The sequence below is a fragment of the Ursus americanus genome, chromosome 34 (assembly GCF_024610735.1).
Source record: "Ursus americanus isolate L20-20 chromosome 34, mUrsAme1.1.p, whole genome shotgun sequence".
In the NCBI taxonomy this organism is placed as follows: domain Eukaryota; kingdom Metazoa; phylum Chordata; class Mammalia; order Carnivora; family Ursidae; genus Ursus; species Ursus americanus.
The window spans coordinates 5,403,638-5,419,254 of NC_142160.1; the positions used below are offsets into that span (position 1 = coordinate 5,403,638).

At 38.2% G+C, this 15,617-nt stretch overlaps 1 protein-coding gene across 4 annotated transcripts in view; it reads right to left on the reverse strand.

Annotated features, from left to right (window-relative positions):
• The window catches only part of RIC1 (RIC1 partner of RAB6A GEF complex), a 134,462-nt gene that overhangs the window by 25,787 nt on the left and 93,058 nt on the right, over positions 1-15,617 (reverse strand). For all 4 annotated transcript variants that reach the window (XM_045772357.2, XM_045772356.2, XM_045772355.2 and 1 more), the window contains 5 exons: positions 13,078-13,166; positions 6,072-6,216; positions 5,391-5,439; positions 3,498-3,650; positions 1,627-1,830 (listed from right to left, as the gene is read on the reverse strand). In XM_045772357.2, coding sequence (XP_045628313.2) covers positions 1,627-1,830; positions 3,498-3,650; positions 5,391-5,439; positions 6,072-6,216; positions 13,078-13,166 — 640 coding nt within the window. The remainder of the gene's footprint in view (positions 1-1,626; positions 1,831-3,497; positions 3,651-5,390; positions 5,440-6,071; positions 6,217-13,077; positions 13,167-15,617) is intronic.

A 15,617-nucleotide genomic window follows, 5' to 3' on the forward strand; every position in this document is an offset into this window, starting at 1 on the left:
TCTGAGTCTCAGTTTCCTCAATGTAACAAATCCAGTTGGACTACATGATCTCTACGGTCCTTCCAGCTCCAAAAATTCTATGAGTCTATTATAACTTAATTGTTTTGGGAACAGAGCTCTGACATGATTTTTATTAGCTTTAAGGAAAGTAAAAAAAAAAAACTAGGTAAAGCTAGAGTCAGACAAGTTCATCTTTCTGAATAGTTTCGATATCTAAAGAACAAAATCACAAAAGAATCCTGCTCATACCTACTTTGTCTAAAGTGGTAAAATTTGTGTGATACACTACTAATATGGGATATTTCAGAGATGGCTAAGAATCACAGAATCACGGAATTTTTGAGCTGGAAGGAAATTAGATTTTTGTTATTGCCTGATGGATTTTTGAGTTCCAGACCTACCTTCTTTGATCCTCTGCTCTACTTGGCTCTCTGGCAACACAGACCTGGCTAGGCAGAACTGGCATTGATGCTAGGTCAGTGTAGAATGAATAGTTCAAAGTATGGGGAAATGAAAATAGCAGAGGAATGGCTATAGGAGAGAAGGGAGCAGTGGAAAATTTTAGTCAAGGAGGCAGCCGATGCAGTTTAATTTCATAACTGTTACTACTTATCAAATGGTATGCACACTGTTTGATTTTATGAATTTATTAATGTCAGTTAGATACATTTTCTTTGCGTGTACACCACATGTCAGTGCAGGAAACACTCCTCCTTCAACGTTTCATATACTGACCATTCGTGTCTCTCATCATCTCCACTCAAAGTCAACTGAAAATAACATGGGAACTGAATGAGCTAATAAAGGAACGGCACAGAATGGAGAAGGGGGGAGGTCAAGAATTGTGGAAACAGAACCCAACGAAAAGAAACCAATGCAAGAGCAGGCTCTGATGGACCTAAGACACTTTGGTATCAGCGGGGAAAGGAAGACACTCAGGACTTCTACAGTTGTGAACGAAGTTTCTTCCAAGAAACTTCAATTTATTGATTGACCCAAATTAATTTTATTTGGTATCAAAATTCAGAATTGATTTCCAAGTCAAATGCCAATTTATCGGAATTATTAAAAGAAATTGCTAATTTAAAAGTTATACCAGAATGAGTAAGTGACTTGGGAACAAGATTTATGTAATAATAAAATTATTAATAATGAGGATCTAGAGTGTGACTGCAAGTCTGCAATTTGGATTTAAAGTCAGGAAGTTAACCTCAACATGTACCCATTAGGACTACAAGGTCAGCTGCCCAGGGTCCTAATCGACACTGTCACTTTCCATGAAATCACTACACTTTTGCCTATGCAAATCCGCAGAGCTAAATTTATACCAAAAAAGGCGGGGGTGGGGGGATGGACGGACGAAGTACTATAAATTTGTGCTCATTCAGAGGGCAAAGCATAAACTTGCAGTTTTGAGACTAGTGGGCTTAAAGCAGGTGGGGATCCATGCTACATCAGTGGCAAGAAAGGAAGAAGAAGACAGGAAAGCAGAAAAGAGAGGTGACAGTCAAAAAGGTTAAAAAGTTCCTCAGTTTTCTAAAGCAACAGAAGAAATATGCAAAACTCTGCTCCAGGTGCTATCTTCCCAAGGACAAAGTCAATGGTCAACAGTGACTGAGGACTTACCTGTACCACATGCCAATGCCGATGTCCAAGCAAAATGCTTAAACCCTGAGACTCCAAACCACTGTCTGCAAAGGGGCTCTTGCCCCCGCCAGCCTTATGCTCAGAGCGTGCTGAGGAACTCCGGGCACTCTGGGTTTGCGAGGCCTCTCCACAGTTCAAGTACAATCGATCCTCCCCCTGAAGCAGCACCTGCTCCTGGTTACTCTAGATGAGTGAGAAAGGAAGCAGAGGGCAAAGGAGGAAAGCAAACTGAAACAACTCAGTAGCAGGTAACAGAAAACAAGCAATGCCCTGATTTAGTGTTATCATAGGAAATGCACCATGTATCTCAATGTTGATTTTACTCACGGATGACAAGCCTGCATAATGATCTCATGCACTGTTATATTTAGAGGGAACAGGCAACAGTTTAATGATTACTTCCCAGGGCAAACAAAATTTTTGTTAAAGTCTGTTTTATCATAGATGCCAAAATGTGGCCCAGTTTACAACAACTACAGCTGTATCCTCATGATTACTCCAAAAAGGCAACGCTATGAGAGATTTTCCATCTGAAAACTGGACAGTACTCATTATCTACAGTTTACAAATGAGGTCCACATAAAATACCTCATGAACAGTAGCAAGAAAACATACCTGGTCAGTTTGTGCGTGTGTGTTCACCATGTGCCCACATGGCAAGAAGAAGGGGAGGAAGGAATGGGACACCAGATGCCAAGGATCTTTTAAACCATGGGGAGGAGGAGCAGTAGCCCCAGTCTGTGGCCCTGGCTCAGAACAATTCCATATGCACTTGGGTAAATGCTTGGTTAGTGCCAAGGACTGTGCCAGGTTCTGAGGATATTTAGACAGATAAGACAATGTCTCTTCTTAGTGATGATGCCCTGGTTTTCATTTAGAAGGACAGGATTCTCAAATGTGGGCATATTACTCCCTATTTCATCAGACAGAACGGCACCTCAGCCCATCACCTTTCTATGGTAGTCCAAATGTTGTCCTGACATAAAACTCATAAAATTTGCCTTTAAATTATAATTTGGGATGGGGGAGAGGAGGAAGAATTACTCTACTCCTGTTTTTCTGGGTATCCTTATTCTTTAACTACAGTCATCAAGTCTCAGATCCAGGCTACTGTCATATTCTTTCTCAATGTATTGTAATTGTAAATTTTAATTACAAACTGGTTGTACCAAATATTTAAAAACCCGCTGGTGGCAGATCTTAAGGTATGCACTTCTAACATGTAACATACTATTATTATATATTAACAATATATAATATTAATAACATTGTTTAAGATTGATAAAACATGAGGAGTTTATATTACAGTTTGGGGGCAGTGTTTCCCAAAGCAGACTTCTAGGCATATTTTCTTCAAAGCATTCCTTAAAAATTCATAGTTAAATAAGCTTGGAAACACTGTTTTTCATATACCAGCTCCTGGAGGTTTATGATGCACAGTTAGCATATTAAAGACACTGGAGTCCTATAATAAAGAAATCTCTAGAGCCTTAACTTCTTTATTTCATTTACGTGACAACAGAACTTTTCCTTACCCTGTGTATATGCTACTGATTCTTCTAAGTATTGCCTTGTGGCACACTTTGGGAAATTCTATTTAAATAGAGACTAAATTAAGTTATTCAAGTAAATCTGTAAACACTGCTTTCCCTCAAATTGCTTGTGATCCTATTTAAAAAAAAAAGAAAAGCTACTGAGAAGTTAAAATTTTTGTGTAAATTATTAAAAAGAAACACAAGAATCACAAAAAAATATACAAAAGAAGATAATCCACCAATTTTAGGAGAAGAATCTGATAGTCTACTATGAAGGTCACTAAAAATAAACAGTTGTAATTTTAAAAAACTTACCATACAAGGGTTTACAGTGAGTACACTCTTGATAAACTGAAACAGCAGAATGCCAGGCTGTTTAACTATACTCTTGGAGTCAGACTCAATTCCAGTGTTGTGAGCACCAAATCCACTGACTACCCATAGGTGATAGCCTTCTGCACCCCAGCTCTTGGAGAGAAGGGGAAGAAAAATCAGGGCAATAAGGTTATCCTCTCCTAGCTTCAAATATTCAAATCCTGAAACAACCAACAACCATATTAATAAATTCTTTAGCATGACTTCTAAAGGTCGGAAAAACTATGAGAAGCTGACCAGACAAGAATCCTAGCACACCCTCTCCAGTGGAAACCATCATCACTGCTCTCCACGTGAGGAGTCAACGCACTATATACCAATCTTAACCCCAAATCCCAAGGAATGCCAACTGCTCTCTAGAACTTCTCCATTAATTTAATTTAACTGCCTCTCAAATACAAAGAAATTCCTTGCAGAGGAAGACCCACGTGACCTAGCTGAAACTTGACAAAGAAGCACCCAAAAGAGATGCAGTCTTGTACAGAACAGAGAGCCCTCCAATGGAAGCTGCGAGACAAGGTTTTCACTCCAGCCTCGCAGTCACTCTGCTGGAGCACCTTGGCTAAGTTATTTGGTTTTCTCAGGGTATACGTTTCTTCCTTTATAAAATGAGAAGGTTCAAATAAACTCTCCAGGGCCAATTTTAATATTCTGTAACTACATTCCATGACAGTTTTTTAGTTTTTTGTTTTTGTTTTAAAGGTCTCAATCTACAAGGTCAAGAAAAGAGTAGAGGGAAAATAAATTGTTGCTAAATTTCAAAGGCTTCATAGAAGTTTTGCTCTCCACAATAAAAGTTGAACAATTAACTAAAATGCCGAGATTCTTAGTTTGTGATTAAAATAGCAACTTAGTGAGGCTAATAACACTGGTTATTACATGCCATTCAGAAGCACTGAGGGGCAGTTATAGAAATCATTTGTTCAAAAACTTAAAATATGGAGGTGGAGAGAGACAGTAAATGGGGTCCTTGGTGGTGAAAGACTGGGAACCACTACTCAGGGCAACCATGGTGGTTTCAATTCTCAAGAAACCCAAGATCAGCAAATGCCTTCCTCTGTGGTGCAAGGACGAAAGGTAATGAGTAAGCCTCACAGCCACTGATTTCACAAAGATGGTGCACAGAGGGGCTACAGTAAGAAAATGTTTTTATGTAAAGACAGGGGTTACACCTCACTATTTTCTATAGAAACTCTTAAAAATACGTCATAAATAAAAATATTGTTACAACAGTGACTTTAATTCTCTTGACAGATATCTACAGGAAGTTTTTAAAATATGCTCAAATAATGTCCAAGTCCTCCAGGAAAAACACCCAATGAGCAGTTCACTTTATGTTAAAGGAAGTGTACCTAAGTAACTAGTAGGATGCTACTGAGTCACGTAAGGAAATGAAGTATGCTTTCGAACAACAAAGGCCTGATCTGAATAGACACAATGTTCACAAAGATGACAGAGGCTTGCTAGACTATACACAAGCAACACCAAAAGCAAGTAACTGAAAACTGGGCAGCATGATTTTATCAAAGCAAGAACTGTGTAAGAAGAGTCTGCTGAGATTAAAATAGTTTCGTAATTTTATCAGGCCAAGAGGAAAAAAAGGCAGAAGAAAAATCAAAGTTTCCCACACCATTGAATTTATAGCATATACACACACACACACACATATTTTTTTTTTAAAGTAGGATCCACGCCCAGCGTGGAGCCCAAGGCTGGTCTTGAACTCAAAGACCCTGAGATCGAGACATGAGCTGAGATCAAGGGTTGGACACTTAACCGACTCAGCCACCCAGGCACCCCACTTTATACCAATATTTTATAGAAAGTACTTACCATAGAGCTGATCTTAAGGGGATCTTTTTTGGTACCATCAGACCTATAACTGAAAAAGAGAAACTCGATTTAAAAAAGTCTTCTATTACATATAATATTTGGCTTTAGTTTTTTAAAAACTCAAATTGATTCTCCTCCTTTAAAACAGAAATACATAACAATGCATGATACATGAGACCGCTGGTTGATCGACCAGGTGTATCAGCTTGACGCACAGTCTTTCAGGTCCTGAGTAACTTCTTGACAGGGTCATGCACTTTGGGCAGGGGTATTCGTTTTGTCAGGACCGAGGTTCAAGAGCAGCATAAGGAGTGGGAGAGAGATCAACCCAACAAGATAATGTAATTTTCCATTTCCTACTAGTTACTTATGTACACGGCTTATTGCTCTTATTAGATCATAAGCTACTTGAAGGCAAAACCGTATCTGATTTAGCCTTGAATTGAACATGCTCCCATAGCCACAACAGGGATTCAACAAACAAACGCATTTTACCGAATGAACAATGAGTTTTAAAAGGATGGATATTCCGAACAAATTAATTCTGAACCTTAAAATTGTTTTGGGATTAAGCATCAAATAAGGTAGAAGGGTAGCTATATGCCACAAAATTTCTGTGTATGTGTATTTTTGGGGAGATAATGGAGTTATTTTATCTAAAACTTGTCTTTATTCACTCACGCAAAATCTCCTCCAAGTGTACAAATCAGCTGGGCTCCAAACACACTCCATAAAGAAAGGCCTCCATTTTCCCAGGTCACTATTACAACACTGTTGTCAGGAGACCATTTGACCAATTTAACAGCTCCTGTTTTGTTCCAAATATCTGTTAAGAAATTGTGAGAAAAGTTAAAAATAAATGATTCCTTCAGAAACACTTAGTATTTTTACAGTCTATATTTTTTTAAGTTGAAATCAATAGTAAGACATGTCTGCTTCAAATAATGAGATGAATCCTACTCATTTAAGGTCACATAAAATGAGCAAGGCCATTAGCCTTGACTGAAGCAGAACAAACTCAGCTGCCAAGAGATTTAAAAGAAATGAGAGCCATTTGGGGCCACCATCAGCCCTAATAACTCTAATTGTGTCGTTTTAAAAGTCTTTGGTCAATTCAGTTTCTGTAAAATGGGGATAATGTTCCCCTTGAATGATTCAACGCTAAATGTCAAAGGAGTCTGCAAAGAAGGTGTTTTAAAATGTAAAATAATGTCGTACAACTATCTTCATGCTCCACTGGCAATATTTGAGGGAACCAAGTTAAAATAAATTGAAGTTTAATCTTCTATTAGGATTACGTAGGTACACTCCAGCTTGAGTACTCCAGGTGCTCATATCATCCTTTAATAATTGTTCTTTCAATCCCATCATTTCACTGTGTGGCAAAACCCAAGTTTCCCTACTGCAGAGTTAAATGAAACATGCTACTATTTCCTGTCAGCAATTCAAAATTGGCTATCATATCACTTCCTTTAAAATTCTTTTCACTTGCAGTATTAATACATTTCTGCTATAAAATAAAGATTTGGTACACAAGGGAGGTATATAGATTTTAGTCTAGAGAAGAAAGACTTGGGTAACAGAGAGGACTCCCTTCTGCCTATGTCTGAATCCTCACTTTAGCAATCCCCACCATATGAATAACCATGTTAGTCATGCAGATGAAAAATAAATGGGACTATACATAAGAAACATCATATCTCATCACTATACTTTACACCAGTCCAGTGGAGAAATTTAAAAACAAACAAGGGGGCACCTGGGTGGCTCAGGTCATGAGCCCAGCATTGGGCTTCCTGCTCAGCAGGGAGTCTGCTTTCCCTCTCCATCTGCCTCTCCCCCCACTCGTGCTTGCGTGCACTCTCTCTCAAATAAAATTTAAAAAAATAACAACAAAAATGAAAAAAAAACCAAGAAATATAAAATCAAACTGAAGTTTACAAAATGAAAGCAATTCCATGTGCAAGAAAAAAAAAATACAGGTATTCGCTATTATAAAAAGATGTTAACGTTAACTGCGAAGGAGAGGTTATAAACACACTGTACCTATTACCCCATGTGAAATATATATACGTATGCACATAATATGCATACCCACTTTCCAAGCATTATGCACATATTAAAATCTAGTTGCAGAGATCTATAATAAAATATTAATGGTGGTAAACCTAATCGTCACGTGTCAGGATTACAGGAAATTTATCTAGGTGGTAACAACCTACGATAGATATAGATTTTGATATAACCTGCATATTGAGAAAAATATTAAAAAGTAACTCGAAGATGTTTTGTTATAGAGCTGAACTTACAAGAAAGAGCTCCAGAAGCCAAAAGAAAACAGAAAACCTAAAGTGAGATTGGTTAGTACCTAGGTGAAAAATAATGAAAAATATGAATTTTTAATTTTTCAATGAAAAATAAACTCTACCACGTGGAAGGTAAAGAAATAGCAAAGGACACTTTCATGTTTTGTCTGTGAATGGAAAATAAAGAATCTCCCCTGAGAATCTGCAACCACAAGTCAGTCCTCACTCTAATTTGTAATTTGTATAATTTGTACGATTCAAAGAAAATTGCACATAGAGAATATAACACAAAGGGTTCCAGACTGATGTAGTACTCCCATGTAACTTGCCATAAACACATACAAATCCTCTTTGGAAGAACTCAAATTCAATTTAGGTCACAAAGCATTCAAACAAATAAGTTTGAAGGAAATTAATTAAGCAGCTCTCAGTAAAAAAAAAAAAAAAAAAAAAAAAAAAAAAATCCTAAAATATATAAACAAATTCCTGAGAACCCGAACTCAGAAAGAAAGGTTTCATATAGTAAGACTAACAAAGAATATAAAAACCATTTTTTAATACCTAAGAAATAAAAGAATATTGAAACTAGGAGCAGGATGCATACAGATTAGAAAAGAGCTAAGTAAACCCTCTGGAAATAAAAAATACAGTAATTAAAGTGGATAGATTAAGTAGAATATTAAACATAAATGAAGAGAGAATTAGTATACCAGAAGACAGGGAAAAATTTTCTAGAATACAGTCCAGAGAAACAGAAAAATGAAAAATGTTAAAAGGCAGGTTAAGAAACCTGTAAAAAGTACAACCTAAGTCTGATTAGATTTTCAGAAAGAGATTAAATAAGAGGCAATATTTAGAGAGATAATGGTTCAGTATTTTCCGGAACAGTTGGACAATATGGATCCTCAGATCCAGCACACCTGAATCTCAAACAAGATTAAAAAAAAAAAAAAAAAAAAAAAGGAAAAAGAAATTAGAAAATTTTTCACCTTCCAAATCACAGTGAAATCACCCCCAAAGACAAAGAAAAAATCTTAAAAGCAGCTAAAGAGAAAAAAACCCAATCTCCTGAAAAGGAAATACAATTTGACCAGAGTTCCCAACAGCAACAGTGAAACTGGATCATACTTAACAACTTCAATGTACATATAGTAACTGTCTACCCAAAATTGTATAAAAAGTTGAACCATAATTAAATTACAAGGACAAAATACATACATTTTCAGACCCCACCCCTTCCCCCAAAACAAGTTTATCATCACGAAAAACTTCACTAAAGAAGATTCTGAAGGACAGAAACCTGTCTCAAGTGGAAGGTGTGAGGTGTTAAAAGACATGATGGGGAAGAATCCCAGCGTACACGTGGGTAACACTACGTCAACATCAACAGTCACATAGTTAATGTTTCCTGAGATTTTGACATGAGATACCTTCGCTTCCTCCTTGAGGCGGAGAATTTTATTATTGGATTAGATTAGATGGGTGCCCTCAATTTTTCTGACATTTTTTTCCTGACCCAAACATGAGAGAAGTTTGTATAGTTATACAGCAATTATTCTTAATATGGGAGAATATCTAAATTTGGGAGAGGAATAGAACAGTTTGAAAAGGGTCCCAATTACTAATGCACATACAGAACAGTACAATATCAAATTCATGAGACGTGTAGTAATGAGATTCTACTGCCTCTCAAATGCAATCCTGCAAAGGTCATTGGCTTAAAAACAAATTGATTCATTCATCACATTTGTTAACTATGAGCCTCTCACTAAACTGAACTAGCCTGGTGTAAAGAGATACAGCCTACACTCCTACCTTGAAGCCAGCAGAAAATAAGACCTGTAAGCAGATAAGTTCAATAAAGCATTATCAAAGATAAGAAAGATGTTATATGCAAAATATAACGAGGCACAGGAGGGAATGGTATTCTGTCTAGTTCATAAACTGAGATTTCATTTAAGCTGTATCTTGAAAGACCAATATATATATAGACCCTCCCTACAGAAATATGGGACATTTCAGGTAAAGAGAACAACGTGAGACAGGGCTGACTCTCCAGAATGTGCAAGCAGTTTGGTAAAGTGTCAGACTGCTATGTGCAGGGTATCCGGGGGTTCCATGAGACAATCTTCCAGAGAAATACAGTGATATATCGGATCTGTTGGACACAAGGTAAATTATTTGTTCCAGGTAGTTCACAGTTGCGACATTAGGTTGCAGCTTTCTTTTTCTTTCTTTCTTTCTTTCTTTCTTTCTTTCTTTCTTTCTTTCTTTCTTTCTTTCTTTCTTTCTTTTCTTTCTTTAAGAGAGACAGAGATAGTGACAGAGATAGCGAGAGAGAGAGAGCACGAGCAGGGCTCGATCCCAGGACCCTGAGATCATGACCCGAGCTGAAGGCAGACACTTAACCAGCTGAGCCACCCAGGCGCCCCGCGGCTATATTTATTTTGATAGATGTTACATCTTTGTGAAGATGGCTTTTTAGGAGTTGCTGCAGAAAAAGTGTCATGTAAAAATCAATGTGGAACAGGAAATGTGGGGGGCTGTACCCAATCTGATTCCGAGGTTTGAGAAAACTGTACAGTGTCCAATAGGCACAGACATCCTATGAGCAAAAAATAGTGTTTAAGAATAAAAAAAATTTTCTTTCTTTCCATTTATGTATATTACTTTTTGAAAATGCTACTAGGATGTAGTAGATCTAACTACTTAATAAACAGAACTTTTGGTATTTCTTTTTTTTTTAATGTTTTTTTATTATATTATGTTAGTCACCACACAGTACATCCCTGGTTTTTGATGTAAAGTTCGACGATTCATTAGTTGTGTATAACACCCAGTGCACCATGCAATATGTGCCCTCCTTACTACCCATCACCGGTCTATCCCATTCCCCCACCCCCCTCCCCTCTGTAGCCCTCGGTTTGTTTCTCAGAGTCCATAGTCTCTCATGTTTCATTCCCCCTTCTGATTACCCCCCCTTCTTTATCCCTTTCTTCTCCTACCGATCATCCTAGTTCTTATGTTCCATAGATGGGAGAAATCATATAATTGTCTTTCTCTGCTTATTTCACTTAGCATTATCTCCTCCAGTGCCGTCCATGTTGTAGCAAATGTTGAGAACTCGTTCTTTCTGATAGCTGAATAATATTCCATTGTATATATGGACCACAACTTCTTAATCCAGTCATCTGTTGAAGGGCATCTCAGTTCCTTCCACGATTTAGCTATTGTGGACAATGCTGCTATGAACATTGGGGTGCATATGGCCCTTCTCTTCACTACGTCTGTATCTTCGGGGTAAATACCCAGTAGTGCAATGGCTGGGTCATAGGGTAGCTCAATTTTTAACTTTTTAAGAGACCTCCACACTGTTTTCCAAAGTGGCTGTACCAACTTGCATTCCCACCAACAATGTAGGAGGGATCCCCTTTCTCTGCATCCTCTCCAGCAATTGTTGTTTCCTGCCTTGTCCATTTTTGCCATTCTAACTGGCGTAAGGTGGTATCTTAGTGTGGTTTTGATTTGAATTTCCCTGATGGCTAATGATTTTGAACATTTTTTCATGTGTCTGTTAGCCATTTGTATGTCATCATTGGAAAAGTGTCTGTTCATATCTTCTGCCCATTTTATGATTTGTTTCTTGCGTATTGAGTTTGAGAAGTTCTTTGTACATCTTGGATACCAGTCTTTTACCTGTAGTATCATTTGCAAATATCTTCTCCCATTCCGTGGGCTGCCTCTTAGTTTTTTTGACGGTTTCCTTGGCTGTGCAGAAGCTTTTTATCTTGAGGAAGTCCCACAAGTTTATTTTATCTTTTGTTTCTCTTGCCTTTGGAGATGTGTCATGAAAAAGGTTGCTTTGGCTGATGTTTTTTCCTGCTTTATCAAAGATTAGTTGCCCAAAGAGCCAAGGGTCCATTTCTGGGTTCTCTATTCTGTTCCACTGGTCTATGTGTCTGTTTTTGTGCCAGTACCATGCTGTCTTTGTGATCACAGCTTTACAAAGCTTTACTACAGTACAGCTCGAAATCCAGCATTGTGATGCCCCTAGCTTTGTTTTTCCTTTTCAACAGTTCCTTGGCGATTCGGGGCCTTTTCTTGTTCCATACAAATTTAAGGACTATTTGTTCCAGTTCTTTGAAAAATGTCATTGGTATTTTGATCGGGATAGCATTGAAAGTGTGGTATTTCTTTTAACATAGAGGTACTGTGGTAAAATTATGGAGACACTAAGGGCTGAGTGAACCAAGAAATAATGGCAGAAATATTCAGCAGAAGACCTTACATGCCACCTATGTGGTAGACACTGTTGGTCGGTTAATGCCACATATATTTCCATCCTTGTTCTCCCTTGCCAACTTCTCCCGTAAAGGCTAGGAAAATCCCAAGGTAGCTAATGAGACATAATTATGGCCAATCAGATATAAGTGGAAGATGGCTGGAGCAGGTAGGAGGTGGGAATGCTTCTGAGAAACCTTTTGCTTTCCTGATCAAAAAACCAAATATGCCCCGTTTCCTCCTTTCTTCTTGACTCAAATGCAGAAGCAATGCTTGCAGCTCAGAAGCTATCCGAGACCATGAAGGAAAGACCAAATGAAGGCTACCAGCAACTCACCTTTGGATTTCTTGCTAGTAGAGATAATAAATCCTATTTAAGCCACAATAACTTGGGTTTTCGGTTAGTTTTGATCAAAAGCATTTCCAATGGCAAAGACCTTAGACTTAATCCTATGAGGGTCCACTCAAGATTCACGAAGGGGGGGCGCCTGGGTGGCACAGCGGTTAAGCGTCTGCCTTCGGCTCAGGGCGTGATCCCGGCGTTCTGGGATCGAGCCCCACATCAGGCTCCTCCGCTATGAGCCTGCTTCTTCCTCTCCCACTCCCCCTGCTTGTGTTCCCTCTCTCACTGGCTGTCTCTACCTCTGTCAAATAAATAAATAAAAATCTTTAAAAAAAAAAAAAAGATTCACGAAGGGGTTCAGAAAGAGACTGTTTTGTTTACTGCTGTGTATCCACCAGGTAGAGCAGTGTCTGGCCTACATTAGGTATTTGGTAAGTCTTTGCTGAACGAATAAATTGAATCGGAAGGCATAAAATCACAAAGGCAATGAAATCAGATAAGAGACTACAGCAGAGTCTAGAGAAAGTCTATAAAGGCTAAAACCAAGTGAGGACACAGAGGACTAAGTCAAACAATATAAGGAGGATCCTTAGGGGCCTTTTTAGGTACTAGGAAATCCCTGGGGCATACAAAATACAGTGGCATGTTTTAACTGTATTTGACCTACAGCCTGCATCATTTAAAATCCACAATCACTACACATACCATTACCTGCACGTTAAAAATTAAAAAGAAGAAGAAATAAAAAAGGACTCACCAGGATACTGTTTTGCTGTTAGCTCTAGTTTATGAGACAGTAGCATAGCTCCAGTGGTGTTATCTATTGTATAAACCTGTACAGAACCACTGCGAAAAACAAATAAGCTTTTAATGAAGAAAGATAAAATACAAACATAGAAAGCATTACTATGGAACTGTTATGTTCTGCTGGTAAGAGCACAAACTAAACCAAAACCATTTTGTAAATTATTTGCAGTCTCATAAATTTGCATATTTGTTATCCAGTAAAATGTTCCCTCTATATCCTTGTCTGTTATCAAAAGGCATGCACAATGTTCGTTCTAGTATTGTGTATAAATCAAAACAATGGAAGCAACCTGAATGTCCAGCAAGAGAAAGGAAGCATCAACTGTGGTACACTCATATAGTAGTCTAGCTACAGCACTGACAGGACTTTAGTCACATGCATTAAAATAGATAGCCAGTATGTATATATGTAGTATAATACTGTTTCTATTCAGTCAAAAACATTCGAAACACAGTAAATACATTTGTGGTAAAAAAGCAAATAAGAGCTAATGGACACACCATCTCTGGTGGAGAAGGGGGGGAATATTAAAGAAGAGGGGGAAGCAGAGGGCTGCGTCCACCCTGGTAATGTGCCATGTCTCATGCTGAATGGTAATTTATACAGATTTTCATTTTATTATGTTTTCTATCCAATATCATTTTTTTGTATCTACACACATGATATATGTTATTTTGTGAACATGGTATACACAATGATTTCATTTAAGAAATCTTAAGGGCCAAATTTAGGAAGGGCCAGAAACCAAAACTAAAACTTTGTAATACTGCTTCTAAGCTACATTTCAAAATTGACATATAATGATCATAAAAAATACCATTTTTGTTTATGGAACTATTTTCAGATCAAAAATTTAACACAAATGTTGTTCTGACCCACATCCGGCCAGGTCAGCTCTTCCCAAGGATCAGGACTGGGACTCAATAAAACACCTGCACTAAGAGGCCACTTGAACTTATCCCACAGCTCACTGATCCTGTGTTTTTCAATCTTTTTCTTCTCTGTTTCATTCGGGATAATTTCTCTTGCTATGTTCCTCAAGTTTATTATTCTTTTCTTCTACGTTTGATTTGGATCTTTTTTTTGTATCTTCCATATTTAATACTCAAGAGAGACCCTCTCCAGCTCTCTGGAGTTCCTTCTTTGTGCCACTCTGTTATATCTGGCTGTCTGTCCTGACTCCAGCTGCTTTGGTCTCCCCAGATTTCACTCCCCTTCACTTCATAACTCAACTTAGGCAATCTGCCAGGTTCTGTCTCCCCAGCCTCAAGCTGCGACCTGGAAACTCTCTCAAAGTAATAAAAGCTGAGACATTTGTAGAGTTTTATTTGCTTCCCATCTTTCAGGGACCAATGTCCTCTGTTGCCTGATGTTCTAGGTCTCGAACTCATATTGTCTTATGCTTTCATCTTTTCGTCCATTTTCTCCCCGACGTGGGAGAGGGAATCTGATCTGTTATTCCATCTTAATCAGAAGACAAATGCCTGGGAATAGATTATCTTTCCAGACTACCTGTCCAATTAGACACTTCGTTGAAAGACAGCACTAAGTAACTAGCAGGTATGTACTTGTTTCTGCTCTGCACCTGACAACTGTTGAGTGGGAATTCTGGGTTGCTGAGCTCTAACAGGTCAGTAAGGAAAGGCCAATATTTCTAATACAAGAAATAGGTGCTAAGTCAAACTTTAAAAAGACTGACAACTAATCTTTTATATATTCTATAATGCCTATATTGTTTAAATTACTTTTATTTCCATTTCTCATTAACCCATTATAAGAGAAAAATATTTCTTCATGCATAAGACACTATTCACTAATCTCAAAGCAAAAAAGATCTCTCTATAATAAAGATATGGCTATAATCACAAGTGACCACTAATTAGTACCACTAATACAAGAACAACTTAACAGTATTGCTACCTGGTGCCACAGCAAGTACACAACATCACATGATAAAAATGTTTAATCAGCATCTAGACAAACCTTTTTTTTTTTTTTAAGATTTTATTTATTTCATTCAGAGAGAGACACACAGAGAATGACAGCGATAGTGAGAAAGAGCAGGAGCAGAGAGGAGAGGGAGAAGCAGACTCTCTGCTGAGCAGGGAGCCCAAGGGGGTACTCGATCCCAGGAGATGCAGGTTGTCAGACTGATCCCCTTGCAAACTGGCATCTTAGAAAAAAGTCACCTACAGAACTCAAAGGATACCAGCTACAGCTGAGTGTTCAGGGCAATTAATCCTGATAAGGGCTGGAAGACCAGAGCTAGAAGCCACTGGTCTGTTATGTCACACAGCTACAATCACAAACCTTCCACCCCAACCCTGGGCCACACACACACACACACACACACACACACACACACACACACGGCTGGTACTCTCCCAACTGATGAGAAGTGGGATGACAGAGGCTGAAGGCCGAGATTCTACTTCACTGCCCAGGCAAAAGGTGAGAGTACCTCTCGTGGGCTCCACCATCTGGCCCTA